This window comes from Kogia breviceps, chromosome 3 (genome assembly GCF_026419965.1).
Source record: "Kogia breviceps isolate mKogBre1 chromosome 3, mKogBre1 haplotype 1, whole genome shotgun sequence".
NCBI classification, from domain to species: domain Eukaryota; kingdom Metazoa; phylum Chordata; class Mammalia; order Artiodactyla; family Physeteridae; genus Kogia; species Kogia breviceps.
Window position 1 is genome coordinate 15,899,627 of NC_081312.1, and position 14,958 is coordinate 15,914,584.

Sequence of the window (14,958 nt, forward strand, 5' to 3'; positions counted from 1 at the left end):
ATCTTAATTTAAACAATCATCCTGCTCCATCCTTTGGTTTTCTTTGTAGAAAGCCCAGTTACACATATTGGATCTCCTTTGCATATTGTCTTTATTCTGTATTTCTCTCAAATCTTTTTTATCTCTTTATTTATTAGACAGTGTCTAATCTGTGTTCCTTCTACTTTAGTCTTCATTTCTAAAATGCTTTTTCTTTTTAAAATAATTATTCTGTAATCCTCTCACTTTAGTTTTATATACCTCTGTTGTCTAATAATTTCATTTCCTTACAAATTATTAAGGATAACATACAAACACACACACATACATACATATAGAAGATCATAAGAGTATAGCTTAATGAATTATCGTAAAGTGAACATACCTGTACAACTACCACCTAGGTCAAGAAATAGAAAATTATCAGTGTCTATGAAGCTCTCCTCTTGGAAATCTTTCTAAGCAGTAGCCTCTCATTTTGCACCAAAGGCAACCACTAATCTGACCTCTATCATCATAGACTAATTTTTCCTGTTTAAAAACTATTTAAATGGCATCTTAGAGTATCTATTATTTTGGTCAACACTATTAACTAATGTTGATTTTAATTGCTGTATTGAACTCAGTTGTAGGAATATAACACAATTTATCCATCTAGTCTTTGTTAAAGGTCATTTGTATTGTTTCCAGTTTTTGGCTATTGTGGTACAATGGAATTTTGTTCAGGAGATATTTATTCTGTGGCTCCCACCTCCATAGAAAGAGTATGCCTCCCTGCCCCATTCATGTTGTGCTTGACCTGTGCTATGTTTGCAGATTTTTGTTTTGCAGTTACAGTACTTTCTGGGGTCTGCTTCCTCTGGGCCCCATTCTCCCTACTGTCTAAATGTTGTCTCTCCCTCATCCTAAGTGTTCCTGTCTTATTCAGTTTGGATTCTAATTTAAGCAGCTTATTCTTATGGTGAGACTCTATTATTGCAGAAAGGATTGTTTGCTACCTATTTCTGAAATAGTTAAGGGTTTAAGCTTGTATTGCCCAATATGGTAAGACTAGCCACATGTGTTTATGGAGCACTTGAAATATGGCTAGTCTGAATTTAGGTATGTTATAAGTGTAAAGTATGCACTGGATGTTAGAGATGTAATATTAAAAAGTAATATTAATAAAAGTATTAATAATTTTTATATTGATTTTATGTTGAATGATAATATTTTGGATATATTGGGTTAACCAGTATATAATTAAAATTTCTCTTCTGCTTTTAAAAAAAATGTAGCTACTGGAAGATGTAAAATTATCTGTACACTTCACATTGTATTTCTATTGGACAAATCTGGTTTAAACTGTCACAGTATTGTGTTTGATCTCTTTGTGAATTTACTGTTTTTGGCACTTTGCCCCAATTTCAAACCTGTGAAGACATTTTCACTTTAGCCAGTTGTTCTCAATGCTTCCATTCAGGATAGAGTCTGCTGCTGGGGGGCGGTGAGTACCTGTTAGTCCCCTTTCACTTCCACTGTTTCCATATTCTGTCTATTGATCCTGGCCAGTCCTGATGCTGCAAGGCTCCTGGGGATTCCCTGTCACCTAGTTTTGATGTGAATATTGTCTGTGGGTTTTTACTTTCCGTCATCAGGTTGGTCTGTTTGGTTTCAGGATGAGTACTGGGGGAGTTTCAGAAAGTGGGCTACCATGATCCACCTCATTCATAAGTTCTATTTTCCTTTTAATACACATATATTTTTCTGTTAGGATAAACTTTGGTTTACTTTCATTGGTCTTAATCTTGTCATTTAAAGTTTGAAAAATCATGCCATGAAATGATAGAGATGTTTTTGCCTAATTATATGCATTTTAAAAATTTATTTTTTAATAAAGTTTTAAATTACATTCTTAAAGAACTTTTACATTTTGTTGAACTATGGATCTGGACATTGGGAGAGACCTGGATTTTAGTATCAGTTCTGCCCCTCTTTTCTCAGATCATTTGATGAATCAATCAGGTTTAAAATGTAACAGTTTTGTTGTTTTCTGAATTAGGGATATAATACCTATTTCTGTAACTTTAAAAGAGATACTTTTTCAGATTTAAAAAATAATGCATGCTCATTGTAGAAAATTTGGAAAATGTAGAAAACCATAAAGATAGAGTTAGAACTTACTCTTAATCTTAATATCTAGAGATCATTAATAACATAATAGCATATTATTTTCCAGGCTATTTTTTTTTATATAAGTATTTTGTACCAGAGACACACCAAATATACATTTGGCTGAGTGATAACTAGGTGAGTCTTAAAATTAGTGTTTGGTTGAGGTGTCAAAACCAAATATCATGACCATAGAATGAAGTTCTGGGATATAGAATAAATCTAAAATGTAAAAGTTTATTAAAATTATATAATTTCAAAGAATAATAGTCAGATTTTCCAAGTTGGGAATTGTAGTACCAGAACAATAATTTCTTAATCCTGTTAGGTGCTAGCTTGTTCTTGGGGTCTCTGTTGTATATGTTTACAATACTGAATAGATGCCTGTTTTCAACTGAGTTCAGTGACTCAACAAAATCTTGGTTGAATCTCATTTTTTCCCTAATTCTTTATATTCTTTATTATTTATCCATTTCTTCCTTATGAAATTCTGGAATGCCAAATTAATGTTGTGACTTAATTCATCTTTACTAGTATAATTAATTCCCAAGTAGGATATTTTTTTTCTTAAAAGATTCATAATCTAAATGGAATTAAATAAGTAAAAACTAAAATAGGTTTTTACAATCATTCTTTTAATGTTATGAACACTACTACACCAAACCACAAAGATTAGAATTATGATATAATCCAATCTCTGTTATTCTGCTTGTGTTATTGTTAATTTGTTTAGTTGTTGGCCTAGAAAGTATACACTCTTGTCCCTAAAGTTATTTGGTTCATGTGCTCTCTAATTCTTATACTAACTGTTGGTCTATTTTCTATTATCCATTTGAAATTTCTTAATTGTTTTTGTATTCAATAATCAGTCACTTCCACAATCATCATTATGGCAGTATTTTACTCTTAGAACAATAAATATACATTTATATTTAGGCTGACTCCTCTCAAATGCTAGAACAAGGGAGGGGTTCATTAGTCTGGGGCAGGGTTTCTCAACCTCTGCACTACTGATATTTTTCACTGGATAGTTCTTTGTTGTTGGGACCTGTCACGGGTGTTACAGGATGTTTAGCAGTATCTCTGACCTCTACTCATAGATGCCAGTAGCAAATCCTGACCTGCCCTGCCTTGCCTTCTCCACCAGGCAAAAAGCATTCAAGTTGAGAACCACACTGCTCTGGGATAATAACTTCTAGTTTTCCCAAGATAGTTTATTCTTTTTATTCAAAGAAGAATTCTCTGTGCATTTTTGTTTATTTTAGTGTTTTTGTTTTTGCCTGGGAATAAACAATAAATGCCTCTCTGTCTATGAAGGGTGGGAGCAGGGGAGGAGATACTACATTACATAATAGACTCATTAGTCTTATTTTTGGTTTCCTTCTTACTCCTTCCTTCCTGCTGTCCAGGCTCTCTGTTTCCCCTGGGAAGTCTGAATCCTGTCTCCACCTCATTCATCTTTGGAGTGTTCTAGGCCTCTTCTGCTGCCTCCACCTGTCAACATCCTTCCCTCCATGTTATGGTTTCCAGAAAGAAATTTCTCATCCATTGCTATCTTCCTTCCCATTCTGTGTGTTATAGGTTTATATCATTCTCTTGTGTTCTGAGACACAAGGGTGGGAAGAGGATGCTTACAGTCTGACAGCCACATGGAAGCTGCCCATTATTTTAAGATAGAAATCTTGGAGAAGATATGTATTTTTATTCACTCAATAAATAGATATAAGTGCCATGTTCTGACCTTTTTACATTTCCTCCCACCCTTTCTTTTCTAGAGCTCATTACCCAGGGACCCGTACAGTAAAGGATGCTAGGTTGACTGAGAAGAAGCTTTGGTCTTCTGAAGATTTTAGCACTTTAAATAGTGATGTGGGTGCAGGCTGCTGGGGTCGCATATTGAATCAGAATTATATCAATGGCTACATGACTGCGTAAGTTATTAGAAACTTTTAAAGGTTTTTATTTTGAAAAATTTCAAAACACAATAAGTAGAAAAAAGTACAATGGACTTCCATAGTTTCACAACCTAAATTCAATGACTGTAAACATTTGCTTTATTTTCTTTATCTATACCTAAGCTGTGTCACCTCAAAAAAAAAAAAGCAAGAAGCTGCAAATAATAGAGCTTATTTGAGGTCTGATATACTGTCTCAGATATGGTTAAGTTATCTCCCTGGCCTGATAATAGCTGTTTGTTCTTATGTTCTTTTATTCCCTTAAAATCACGTACTACTGAGACCTGTTCTGTAAGGGCAAGCATTGTGGCCAGGCTTAGATCACAGAATGGCTTGGGCCTAAAATGGCTTCTCTTATGTCAAGAAAGTTACGTCTGGTTCTCTTCCTCTGGGGAACCCTTACCCTATCTGCCTACACCATCATTTGAACCCTGGCAGTCTGACTCTAAGAGTTCTCATTTGTAAAACTTTGCAACAGCTCAGAGTGAAGTTCATAAACTTATGTCTTGAAATTGGGGCATTTAGAATGCTGACCGTCAAAAGGAAAGCAAGTATGGATAAAGCCTTTATTTATATTTGACTCACATTTGTGACATGTCTGGTACTGGTAGGTCATGATTCATCTTCCGGTTACACCATTCGTCAGTAAAATTGTACACCTCATATACATTTGTATTTTTTATTATATGATTCACCATTAAAAATCTTTAGATGCATCCAACACTTGATTTTTCAAAATGTGGGTGAACTTTAGGCAACTTATATTTTCTTGTTTTGGGTGGTAATTTTTTGTCATTTACATATATTTGTGTAAACTCTGATAAGGTATTTTTTACTATAGGCTTGTAGATATTTATATTTTTATTACAAGCTACTTTGGTGTTTCTTTTTTATCAAACAAATCTTTTAGCACAATTGCTTGGAATTTGGTGGCTAGTTACTATGAACAGTTGCCATATGGGCGTTGTGGACTGATGACTGCTCAGGAGCCATGGAGCGGGCACTATGTAGTAGAAGCTCCTATCTGGATATCAGGTATGGTTCAGATTCCATCTCTCAATCCCTAACTTCCTAAGAGACAAAGCAGAAAACACTTAGAGGGGATTATATGAACACTGTGTGTGTGCGTGTGTGTTAGTTTTAAGTGTGTCTCTGTTTCAAGCAAGATTTGTCATAGTGTTTTGTAAGAGTCTTATGGGTAACTAGGCTATTTTCTGTATTCCATTCTCAATTATTCTAAGACCAGCCTTTTTTTAGTTGATATATTTTTCTCAGAGATTTGTAATCATGACATTATGTAACCGTGACGTTATTCTAAACTCAGGTTGTTATTTCAAAAATATGGAAATGTTAAGTTGGATTTGTATATCCTGGTTGGTTAACCCCTTAAATGTTGAAATAGTTGGTCCCACATTATCTACATGAACTAATGTACTTTTCTCATTTTGTCACCAGTTAATTGTGTCACCTCCCAAAATGGACAAGGAATATTGCTCAGTACATTTTCAGGACCAACTTTGGAGGTGCCCAATAAATACATATTGTGGAAATCAACTTGTTTGAAACCATAAAGCTTAGTTTTTGGAATATTTTGTTAACTTTTTAAAAAAACCATATTTGTAGTTATATTAGGATGGGTTAAATAGAGATCATGTAAAGTTGGGAGGGGATAACTTTATTTTTTACTCTTGGGGAAAAAAGGTTTACTCAGTAGTCTTGAACTGACAGAGTGTGGTTCATTTATTTTCACCAGTCATTCTAAGAATATTCCCATAATTGTACCATTTAACTAGAAGCTGAAACATGAGACTGGCAAGTATTCTTCTCCAAAATAGAAAATAGCTGTTAGACTCAATCAGACTTGGGGTGGAAAAGATTTCCTTCTACCCTTCTAGGTTCTTTGGCTAATCTAATAACTAAATGGATATAAGGCAGATCACCAGGGAAAAAAACACATTTAATTTTGTACATAAAAATATGAGACTCAAATTTGCAGTTAGGCAATTGAGGTTTATAATGTCATCCTGAGCTAAGGAATGGGATAAGGACTTGGAGCTTCAAAGGGGAGGAGGGCAGTTCACAGGAAGAGAAGAGCAGATGTTTGCCCTGCCATGCAGGTGAATCTTTCAGATACAAAGTTGTCTCTGGTAGTAGCTGTCTTTCTGTGCCAGGTCCCCTAAGTTCTTTCAGGCAGTTAAAGGAGAGAGAAAAGTTTTTCTTTTGTCTGCTAAATCTTGATTACCATCAGCTCAAAATAATCCACGTGCTAAAGTGGCACATTTTGGTGTGGCACGTTCTGTTTTCTTTCAGACTCAAATCAGTAAACAGCTTTTTATTTTTTGACAAAATCCTATTATCACAGTTTTAATCTTATTTGGGTCTTTCTCTGCTTGTCTATAGCTCATACCACTCAGTTTACTCAACCAGGTTGGTATTACCTGAAGACAGTTGGCCATTTAGAAAAAGGAGGAAGCTATGTAGCTCTGACGGATGGCTTAGGTAACCTCACCATCATCGTTGAAACTATGGTAATTCTTTGTTGTTTTTATTGGATTAATTCACTTTGTTAGTATTGGAAAATATAGCATAAAACACAACTGAACACCTTCTTAAAAAAAAAAAAAACAGGGGAGCTTTTCTCCTCTGCATAGGATCCCAGGACTGGGACAACCAGTCTGTGGCTTGACCTGCTCACTCTCCAGGTTGAGAGCAAACCTTCTCTTCCTTTCAGATCCCTCCCAGGGGTGGAGGACCCAACCGTATGCCTTTTTTTCCATTCTACCCAGTTACGTGGAAATCCTTCTTGCAGCTTTGGTTGTATAGAAATTCTTCTACCAGTTCCTAGTTAGGTTTCTTTGAGAATTGTTCCACAGGTAGATGTACTTTTGACACGTTTGTTGGGGGAGGTGAGCTCCGCATCCTCCTACTCCACCATCTTGATCCAAGCTCCTCTATTTGTTTCTTTGAATCTAAGTTGTCTTTCTTTTTGAAAGCATATAGTTGGATCTTGCTTTTTGAAAAATTTAGTCTGACCTTTTGATTCAATTGCTTAATCCATTTACATTTAATGTTACTATTGATATAGTTGGATTTACATCTTTCAGCTTACTTTTTAGTTTCCATACATCTCATTTTGGTTCATCTATTCTTCTGTTACTGTTTTCTTTTGCAATAAGTCAATATTTTGTGATGTAATATTTAAATTCTTTTACTTTTTTTTTTTTTTTACTATATTTTAGTGAGTTATTTTCTTAAGTGGTTGTTCCACGATTTAGTGTAGCAATCTTGACTTTAAAATAGAGTCTACTTCAGATTTTTATTAACTGCATTCCAGTGAGATATTCATTTTTTGGAAGGTAGTTTTGCTTAATATAAAATTCTAGGCTGACAGCTTTTCCTTGAATGTGCTGTCTTCCACTGTTTCTGGTGATAAACCAACTATTAATCTTATTGAGGTTCCCTTGTAAATGATCTTTGTTCCTTTCAAGATTTTCTTCTTTTCTTTGACTTTCAGCATTTTTACTGGGTGTCTGTATGTGCATCTCTTTGTATTTATTCCTCTTGGAGTTTGTTGAGCCTCTTGGATCTGTAGATTAATGTTTTTCATCAAATTTGGAAAGTTTTCAGCTACTTTTCTTTGAATATATTTTCTGCTCCTTTCTCTCTCCACTGTTTTCTACTGTCCCATTGTATATATGTTGGTGTACTTAATGGTATCCCACATTTCTCTGAGGTTCTGTTCATTATTCTTTATCCTTTGTTTTTTTTTTCCCTCAGTTCCTCAGGTTGCACAGTTTCTATCAATTGTTTACAAATCCTCTAATTCATCTGCTATTTCAAATCTACTGTTGACCTCTCTAGTGAATTTTTCATTTCAGTTATTATATTTTTCAATTTCAGAATTTCCATTTGGTTCTTTTAAAATTTTTTTGTCACTTAATTGATATGTCTACTTGATGAGACATTGTGATTATATCATCCTTTACTTCTCTAAGCCTTGTTTCTTTTAGTTCTTTAAATGTATTTATATTGGTTACTTTGAAGTCTTCAACTGTTAAATCCAGCATCTGGTTGCTCTCACAGGTGGTTTCTAGGTTTCTGTTGCCTAGTTTTTGTGTATGGGTCACACTTTTCTGTTTCTTTGAATGTCTCCTAATTTTATGTTTAAAGCCAGACCTTTTTTATATAATGTATTGTGGTAACTCTGGGTACTGATTCCCTCCTTTCCTGGGGTTTGTTGTTTGCTTGCTTGTGTGTTTAGTGATTGGCTGGAGTAATTTAGTGAAGTTTATTCCCTCCACCCCGCCATCCCCCACCCCCACCCCCACCCCCACACTGAGAAGCCTCAAATGTTGCTTCTTAGAGGATGCAGCTTTGGGCAGGTGCACCTCTCTGTTATTGCCTCACTAATTACTGGTTGATTGCTCTGTTGTTTTCAACAATGCTCAGGGGCTTAAATTGCTCCATAAGCTGATCCAATTAAATTCCAGCTTATTTGCAAAGGTGGATTTTGAGGTTAGTGTTTTAGGTTTATTCTGACATCAGGAGGGTTCTTCTTTGCTTTCTTTTTTTGTGGTTCTCCCTGTCGAAATAGCTGGGCAGTGGTTTAGCTTATGCATCTAGTGAAGCTGACAGTCTCTTTTTATTTGCTTGCCACCAAAACTTCCATTATTTTTAAGAGCACCCTTACTCTCGAACTTCCCCATGCTCTGCATTAAGTACAATCAATTTCTTTGGGCATTAAGTACAATCAATTTCTTTGGGGAGACTTTCTGAACTCTTTGTTTTATGACCTGTCTCTCTCCCTGGACAATCTCTGAGCTGCAGCTTGGAGTTGGGGATGGGGACAAGGGTATGTTTCTCTCTTAGTGACACCTCTGATTTAGGAGTATGGTGCTGGGTGGGGGTTTGGAACCCCCATATTCTCAGTGTGCCTTGTTTAAAGTGAGTCTGTGAATGGAACGTGGACAGAGGAAGGGAACCCTCAGCCTCTTGGCCACACTCATGGCTACTTGTCCTCAGCATCAAGTAGCTGAGGGGAAGGGGGGTGAGAAATGCTGATATTCTGCTTCTCTCACGAAGATATTGTTGTCTTCACCTGGGAGCTGGGAGTGAGGGAACCCTGTGTTCTTGGCTGTACCTACTTGGCATGGAGTTTCTGTCACTCTAGGCTGAGAGGGACAGGGAGGGAGTGGATCATGGTTTAAATGCCATGAGTTTTAGTAGATTTTATTGAATAAATGTTTCTGTATTTGTTGCATAGCCTTAGGACCATTTCCAGAGACTTTATTGTAATTATTATTTAAATAATTTTCACCAGGTTCACTGGGAGCAGGTTCATGGAGCTCCTCCCATTGCCATTCTGGAAGCAGATCTCTCCTTTATTCATTATTCATTCAGTTTTTTGAACATATTTAAATAGCTGATTTAATGTCTTTGTCTAGGAAGTCTAATATCTAATAAGCAATGACTGGGGTTTCTCAGACATAGTTTCTGTCAGCTGCTTTTATGCCTGTGTATGGGCCATTCTTTCCTGGTTCTCTGCAAATTTCGTAATGATTTGTTGAAAACTAGACACATTACATAAAATAACATGGAGACTCTGGAGATCAGATTCTTCCTCCTGTCTAGCATTTGTGGTTGTTGCTCTTTGTTGTGGTTGTTGCTGTTTATTTGCTTTGTGACTTTACTGAACAAATTCTGTAGTTTGTAAGCTTTATCATTTGTGGCCACTGAAGCCTCTGCTCAGTTATCTTAATGGTCAGATCATGATTGTGCAGATTTCCTTATGTTTAGAACTAGCAAGTGTCCCAGCCTTTGCTGATGGGCTCTGTGTGCATAGTTGGGGAATGCCTCAATACACAGGCAGGCAGTTTACAACTCTGCCTTAGCTCTTACTTCCTGTTTGAGCAAAGCTCGCAGGTCGACTTGAATTTCCCAGTAAAGCCATCTGGGACCACAATTTTCTCTGTGGGAAACTTTTAAACTACAGTTTTAACTTCTTTACAGATATTGGGCTATTCAGTTTGTCCACGTCTTCTTCAGTGAGCACTGGGTTTTTGTGTCTTCAAAGAAATTTGTATTTTTAAGTTGTTAAATTTCTGGGCACAAAGTTATTGATATTATTCCTCACTATTCTTTTAATATCCATATACTCTGTATTGATGTCACCTTTCTTAATGTTCATAATTGCAATTTGTGTTTTCTTTTTATCCTGATTTCCTGATTAGTCTGGCTAGTTTATTCAATTCTATTAATCTTCTCAAAGAGTCAGCTTTTGGTTTCTCAATTATTCTCTCTTGTTTTTCTGATTTTTGTTTGATTTATCCCTTCATCTCTATTATTTTCTTTCCTCTGCTTACTTCGTTTTTTTTTAAATTTAATTAAATTTTTTAATTGAAATGTAGTCAATTTACAATATTATATTAGCTTCAGATGCACAGCATAGTGATTCAGTATTTTTATAGATTATGCTCCCTTTAAAATTATTAAAAAATAATGTCTGTATTTTCCTATGCTGTACAGTATATTCTTGCTACTTATCTATTTTATACACAGTAGTTCGTATCTCTTAATCCCATACATAACCTAGCTTACTTTGGTTTTAATTTGCTCTTCTTTTCCTAGTGTCTTAAGCTAAAGTCTCAAATCCTTTCTTCGTTTTTAATCTAGGTGCTCAGTGCTATACATTTTTTTCTAACTGCTCTTTTAGTGGCATCCCACAAATCCTGATGTGTTCTGTTTTGCTTTTCATACAGCTCAAAATTCTTTCTAATTTCACCTTTTATTTTAATTTCTTTCTTTGAGGCATGAATTATTTAGAAATTTGTTATTTAGTTTCTAAATATTTTGGAATTTTTCCAGATATTTTTGTTATTCATTTCTGATTTAGTTTTATTGTGGTCAGAGAACAGACTTTCTGTGACTTGAATCTTTTTGAATTTATGGAGACTTCTTTTATGGCTAAGAATATGGTGTACTTTGGTAAATGTTCCCTGTGTACTTGAAAGGAATATGCATTCTGCAATTGCTGGATGAAGTGATCTATAGATGTCAGTCCAGGCAAGTTACTTGGTAGTGTTGTTCAAATCACCTGTGTCTTTGTTGATCTTCTGTCTAGTGGTATATCAGTTATTAAGAAAAGGTATTGAAATCTCTAACTATAATTGTAATTTAAAATTTTCCCACAAAGCCTTTCCCAGAACCTTATATCCTCTGTGATTGTTGAATCCCCTAAGGTAGGGATGATGCCTCAGACTTCTTTTGATCCCAGCTCATTGTAGTGATTATTTTGAAAAAAATGATGCTGGCAGTGAGATTTGTTATATGTATTTAGCTGAGCTCAGTTGTGTATTTGAAGGTTATATATAGGTGAGGTGCCTTATCAGTGAAAATGTCCCAAGATATACTTTTTTTTGATGTATATTACATGGAAAACAGAACATAAAAATTAATCTGTGTGCCATCAAATGACTGGAATTCAAAATTTGATTCGGTCAAAATGCCATTGAGTTTTACTTTGACTAGGCATACACAATAGACATTCAATAAAGGTTTTTAAGAAAAAGGTCTTTAAAAGTTTGAAATAAACTATTTGTCACCTGTTATGTGTCATTTCTGTTAATCTATAGGCATTAAATGTTTAGTTTTTTCCCCCCAAAATGGCTTGTATATCATTCAGATAACTTACATGATTTTTTTTTTTTTTCTACTCAGAGTCATAAACATTCCATGTGTATACGGCCACTTCTTCCCTATTTCAATGTTTCACAACAATTTGCTACCTTCATTCTTAAGGGTTCTTTTGTAAGTAAATAAGTGGAACTTTTATTTTGATTTTGATTTGAGAATTTATATATTTTATCACGGGCTAGCAGTTCTTAAGTGAAGTCTTGCATTACAAGTGATTAAGAGTTTGCATATGAATGGGTAAATGCCTTGGTGTCCTATGTCTGCTGACTAGTTTTAGTCAAACATACAGAAGCCACTAGGAGGTGATGCTCTTTGTGGTTTTGAAGAATCCTAACAAAGGTCACTTGCAAGAAAGTTGTTCTTTTTGGTAGAGCATCATTTGTGCAGTGGAGGGAACTTTCAAACATTGATCTTTACAGTACTCTGTACAAAAAAAAGAGACAAAAGATTCTTATTTCTACCTGTTGTTAGATTTGAATACAGAAATACAGTGCTCTTTCTACTAATCGTGTAAGAATTGTTTTTTAATGCCAGAAAGTTCTTAAAAAGCTTTTTACATAGGTATAATAATGAGTATTTTTGAAGCAAAGACACTAAAATCCTTTTGAACATTTGCCAAAAATCTGCAGTATTTTTAGGAAATAAAGTATTTGCTTGAATAATGTCTTCCTACTTTCAAAATGTTTACTATTTAAGATTTGAGGTGGATCTTTCTGTAAATAGAAGTAGAATGCACGTTGTCATTGGTTCATTCTTGCTGGTGCAGATTTCAGAAATCCTCAAAGAGGAGATGATGAATCACTCAACTATGCTTTCCTTGTGTTTCTCCTTAGAGTGAAATACCAGAGCTGCAGGTGTGGTATACCAAACTTGGAAAACCATCGGAGAGATTTCTTTTCAAACAACTGGATTCTCTATGGGTAGTTTTAAATAAATTCCTATAGTGTGAGCATTGCAACAGTAAAGGGAACAGAAATTTGATTAATGAATTAATTTTTAATTTCATAACTGATTTTATGGCTGAAGCATAATAGAGGTAAAGTTTGCCCCCCATTTTTTAAAATAGAAGTCCTCTTCAAGGCAGAATGGTTTGGTAGATGTGTTCGTTCTTGGTATTTAGTTTGTCTTGGTGAATGGTACCAACCATCACTTGTTTGCTCAGTTCAGAAATTTGAGTCTCATTTGAGACTGTCATTCCCACTCACCCTTTGTATACCATCAGTGATCAAGTATAGACAATATCACCCACATATTTCTCCTACCCATTCCTTATTTTCCATTCCGTCGGCTACTGCTTGTTTCAGTTCCTCATTATGTCTCTCTCGGATTTCGGAAACTATCTCTTGTTTTTTTAGTCTCCCCGCCACCCATCACCCTACCACCAGAATGATGCATCTAAATGCGGATCTGATTTTTGTCAGTCTCTGCTCAAATACCTTAGTGATTTTTCCTATAAGTTCACATTCCTTAGTGTGTGGCATGTGACCCACGTTATCACCTCATGAGGTAAAAGACTGCTTTCCTTTCTAGATGCATGTTCTACTAAACTGACTGAACATCTTGCATTTTTCAGAGTATGGCATGCCAAGCTAATTACTTCTGTGACTTTTGCACATGCTTTTTCTGCGTCCTAGAATGCCTTCTGTTCATATCTTTGTCATCCTTCAAGACTCAGCCCAAGTGTTGATTCCTCTGAAGCCTTCCCCACCAGTCTTAGGTCATAGCCACCTAGGGATATGTACTTACCTAGTAAACACTTTCCCCACTACACTGGATGCCTTGAGGATTGGGTCCCAGCCTTATATACCTTTTTGTCCCAGGTGCCTAGTGTAGAGCTTAGCAAATGGTGGTTTCTCATGAGTAAAAGTTTCAAAGAATGAATTGGCCCATGCAAACACATCACTTCACCTAACTAACACAAATCTGCTACTTTTTATGGTAATTATTAAAGTTCTGTGACTCAACTAATCAGTATCAATAATTGAACGCCCATTGTATATTAATTTTTTTTTTTTGTATATTAAATTTGAAAAAAGGAATGGTCTCTAATTTTTGCACAACACATTGCTAGAAAGAGCATAATAAAACTGATTTTCCCCATAGGAAAAATAATATATTTTGGAGTTCTTCCTAAGCCAGAATATGGTATTAGATATTTCATAGATCTGACCAACAATTTATTAAAGCAAAGGTATGATATAAACCTCTAATATAAAGTAGAAAAAAAGAGCTACTCAGATTTCATAAAGTGGACATAATGTTTAGTGCCTGTATCAATTATGCAAAGGACTTCAGAGGCCTGCTTTTACCATAGGACACCTATGATGTAGGGAAGGTTTCTCATAGGTCACTCACTGAGCTTAGAACTTTATAAACATTTTCTCATTTAATCCTCACAATAGCCCTATGAAGTATGTTTTCTTCCCCTCATTTTATAGATGAAGAGATTATGGCTTTATATGCCAAGGTCATAAATGTGACATAAGTGTAATTTGTTAATTGAAATACGTATTGAACATGTAATGAGTAGGACGTTTTTTATATAGTAAACGTTTTCTCTGTTTAACAGCTGAGTCAACAATAAGATTTTCTGGATTTTTCTACCTTAGCAAAGTCCTAAAATATAAATAAGCAGATCTCTTAGTTACATGTATTGAATTGTACACAGGCTTTAAGGATAGTACAGTCTAATGGAAAAGACAGAGTAATGGAAAAAGATTTGGGGATCATCTAGTCCTTCTTCCTTCTGTGAAAAGAAATTCTTTCAATATCCTTTCTAGAATGTTTAATTGTATTAAGTCTTATAAATAACTTAAGAAAAAAGATTCCAAGGGCCTTGATATTGAGTGTGTCCTTCACAAGTAGTTAGGAAATTCTAAAAGAAATGAGTTTGGCTTATCTTAAGCTTATTTTTTTTTTAACATCTTTATTGGAGTATGATTGCTTTACAATGGTGTGTTAGTTTCTGCTTTACAACAAAGTGAATCAGTTATACATATGCATATGTTCCCATATCTCTTCCTTCTTCTGTCTCCCTCCCTCCCACCCTCCCTATCCCACCCCTCTAGGTGGTCACAAACCACCTAGCTGATCTCCCTATACCATGCGGCTGCTTCCCACTAGCTATCCACCCTATGTTTGGTAGTGTATATATGTCCATGCCACTCTCACTTTGTCCCAG

General features: G+C 35.3%; 1 protein-coding gene across 19 annotated transcripts in view; it reads left to right on the plus strand.

Annotated features, from left to right (window-relative positions):
* The window catches only part of GALC (galactosylceramidase), a 72,563-nt gene that overhangs the window by 32,002 nt on the left and 25,603 nt on the right, over positions 1-14,958 (plus strand). For 15 of the 19 annotated variants that reach the window (XR_010839449.1, XR_010839439.1, XR_010839440.1 and 12 more), the window contains 5 exons: positions 3,906-4,061; positions 4,996-5,120; positions 6,486-6,613; positions 11,802-11,891; positions 12,611-12,697. Coding sequence is in view for 7 of the 19 variants with exons in the window: in XM_067027930.1 (XP_066884031.1) it covers positions 3,906-4,061; positions 4,996-5,120; positions 6,486-6,613; positions 11,802-11,891; positions 12,611-12,697 (586 nt within the window). In the remaining 12 variants the exon portion in view is untranslated. The remainder of the gene's footprint in view (positions 1-3,905; positions 4,062-4,995; positions 5,121-6,485; positions 6,614-11,801; positions 11,892-12,610; positions 12,698-14,958) is intronic. The other 4 variants (XR_010839442.1, XR_010839448.1, XM_067027931.1 and 1 more) reach the window with 2 other exon arrangements.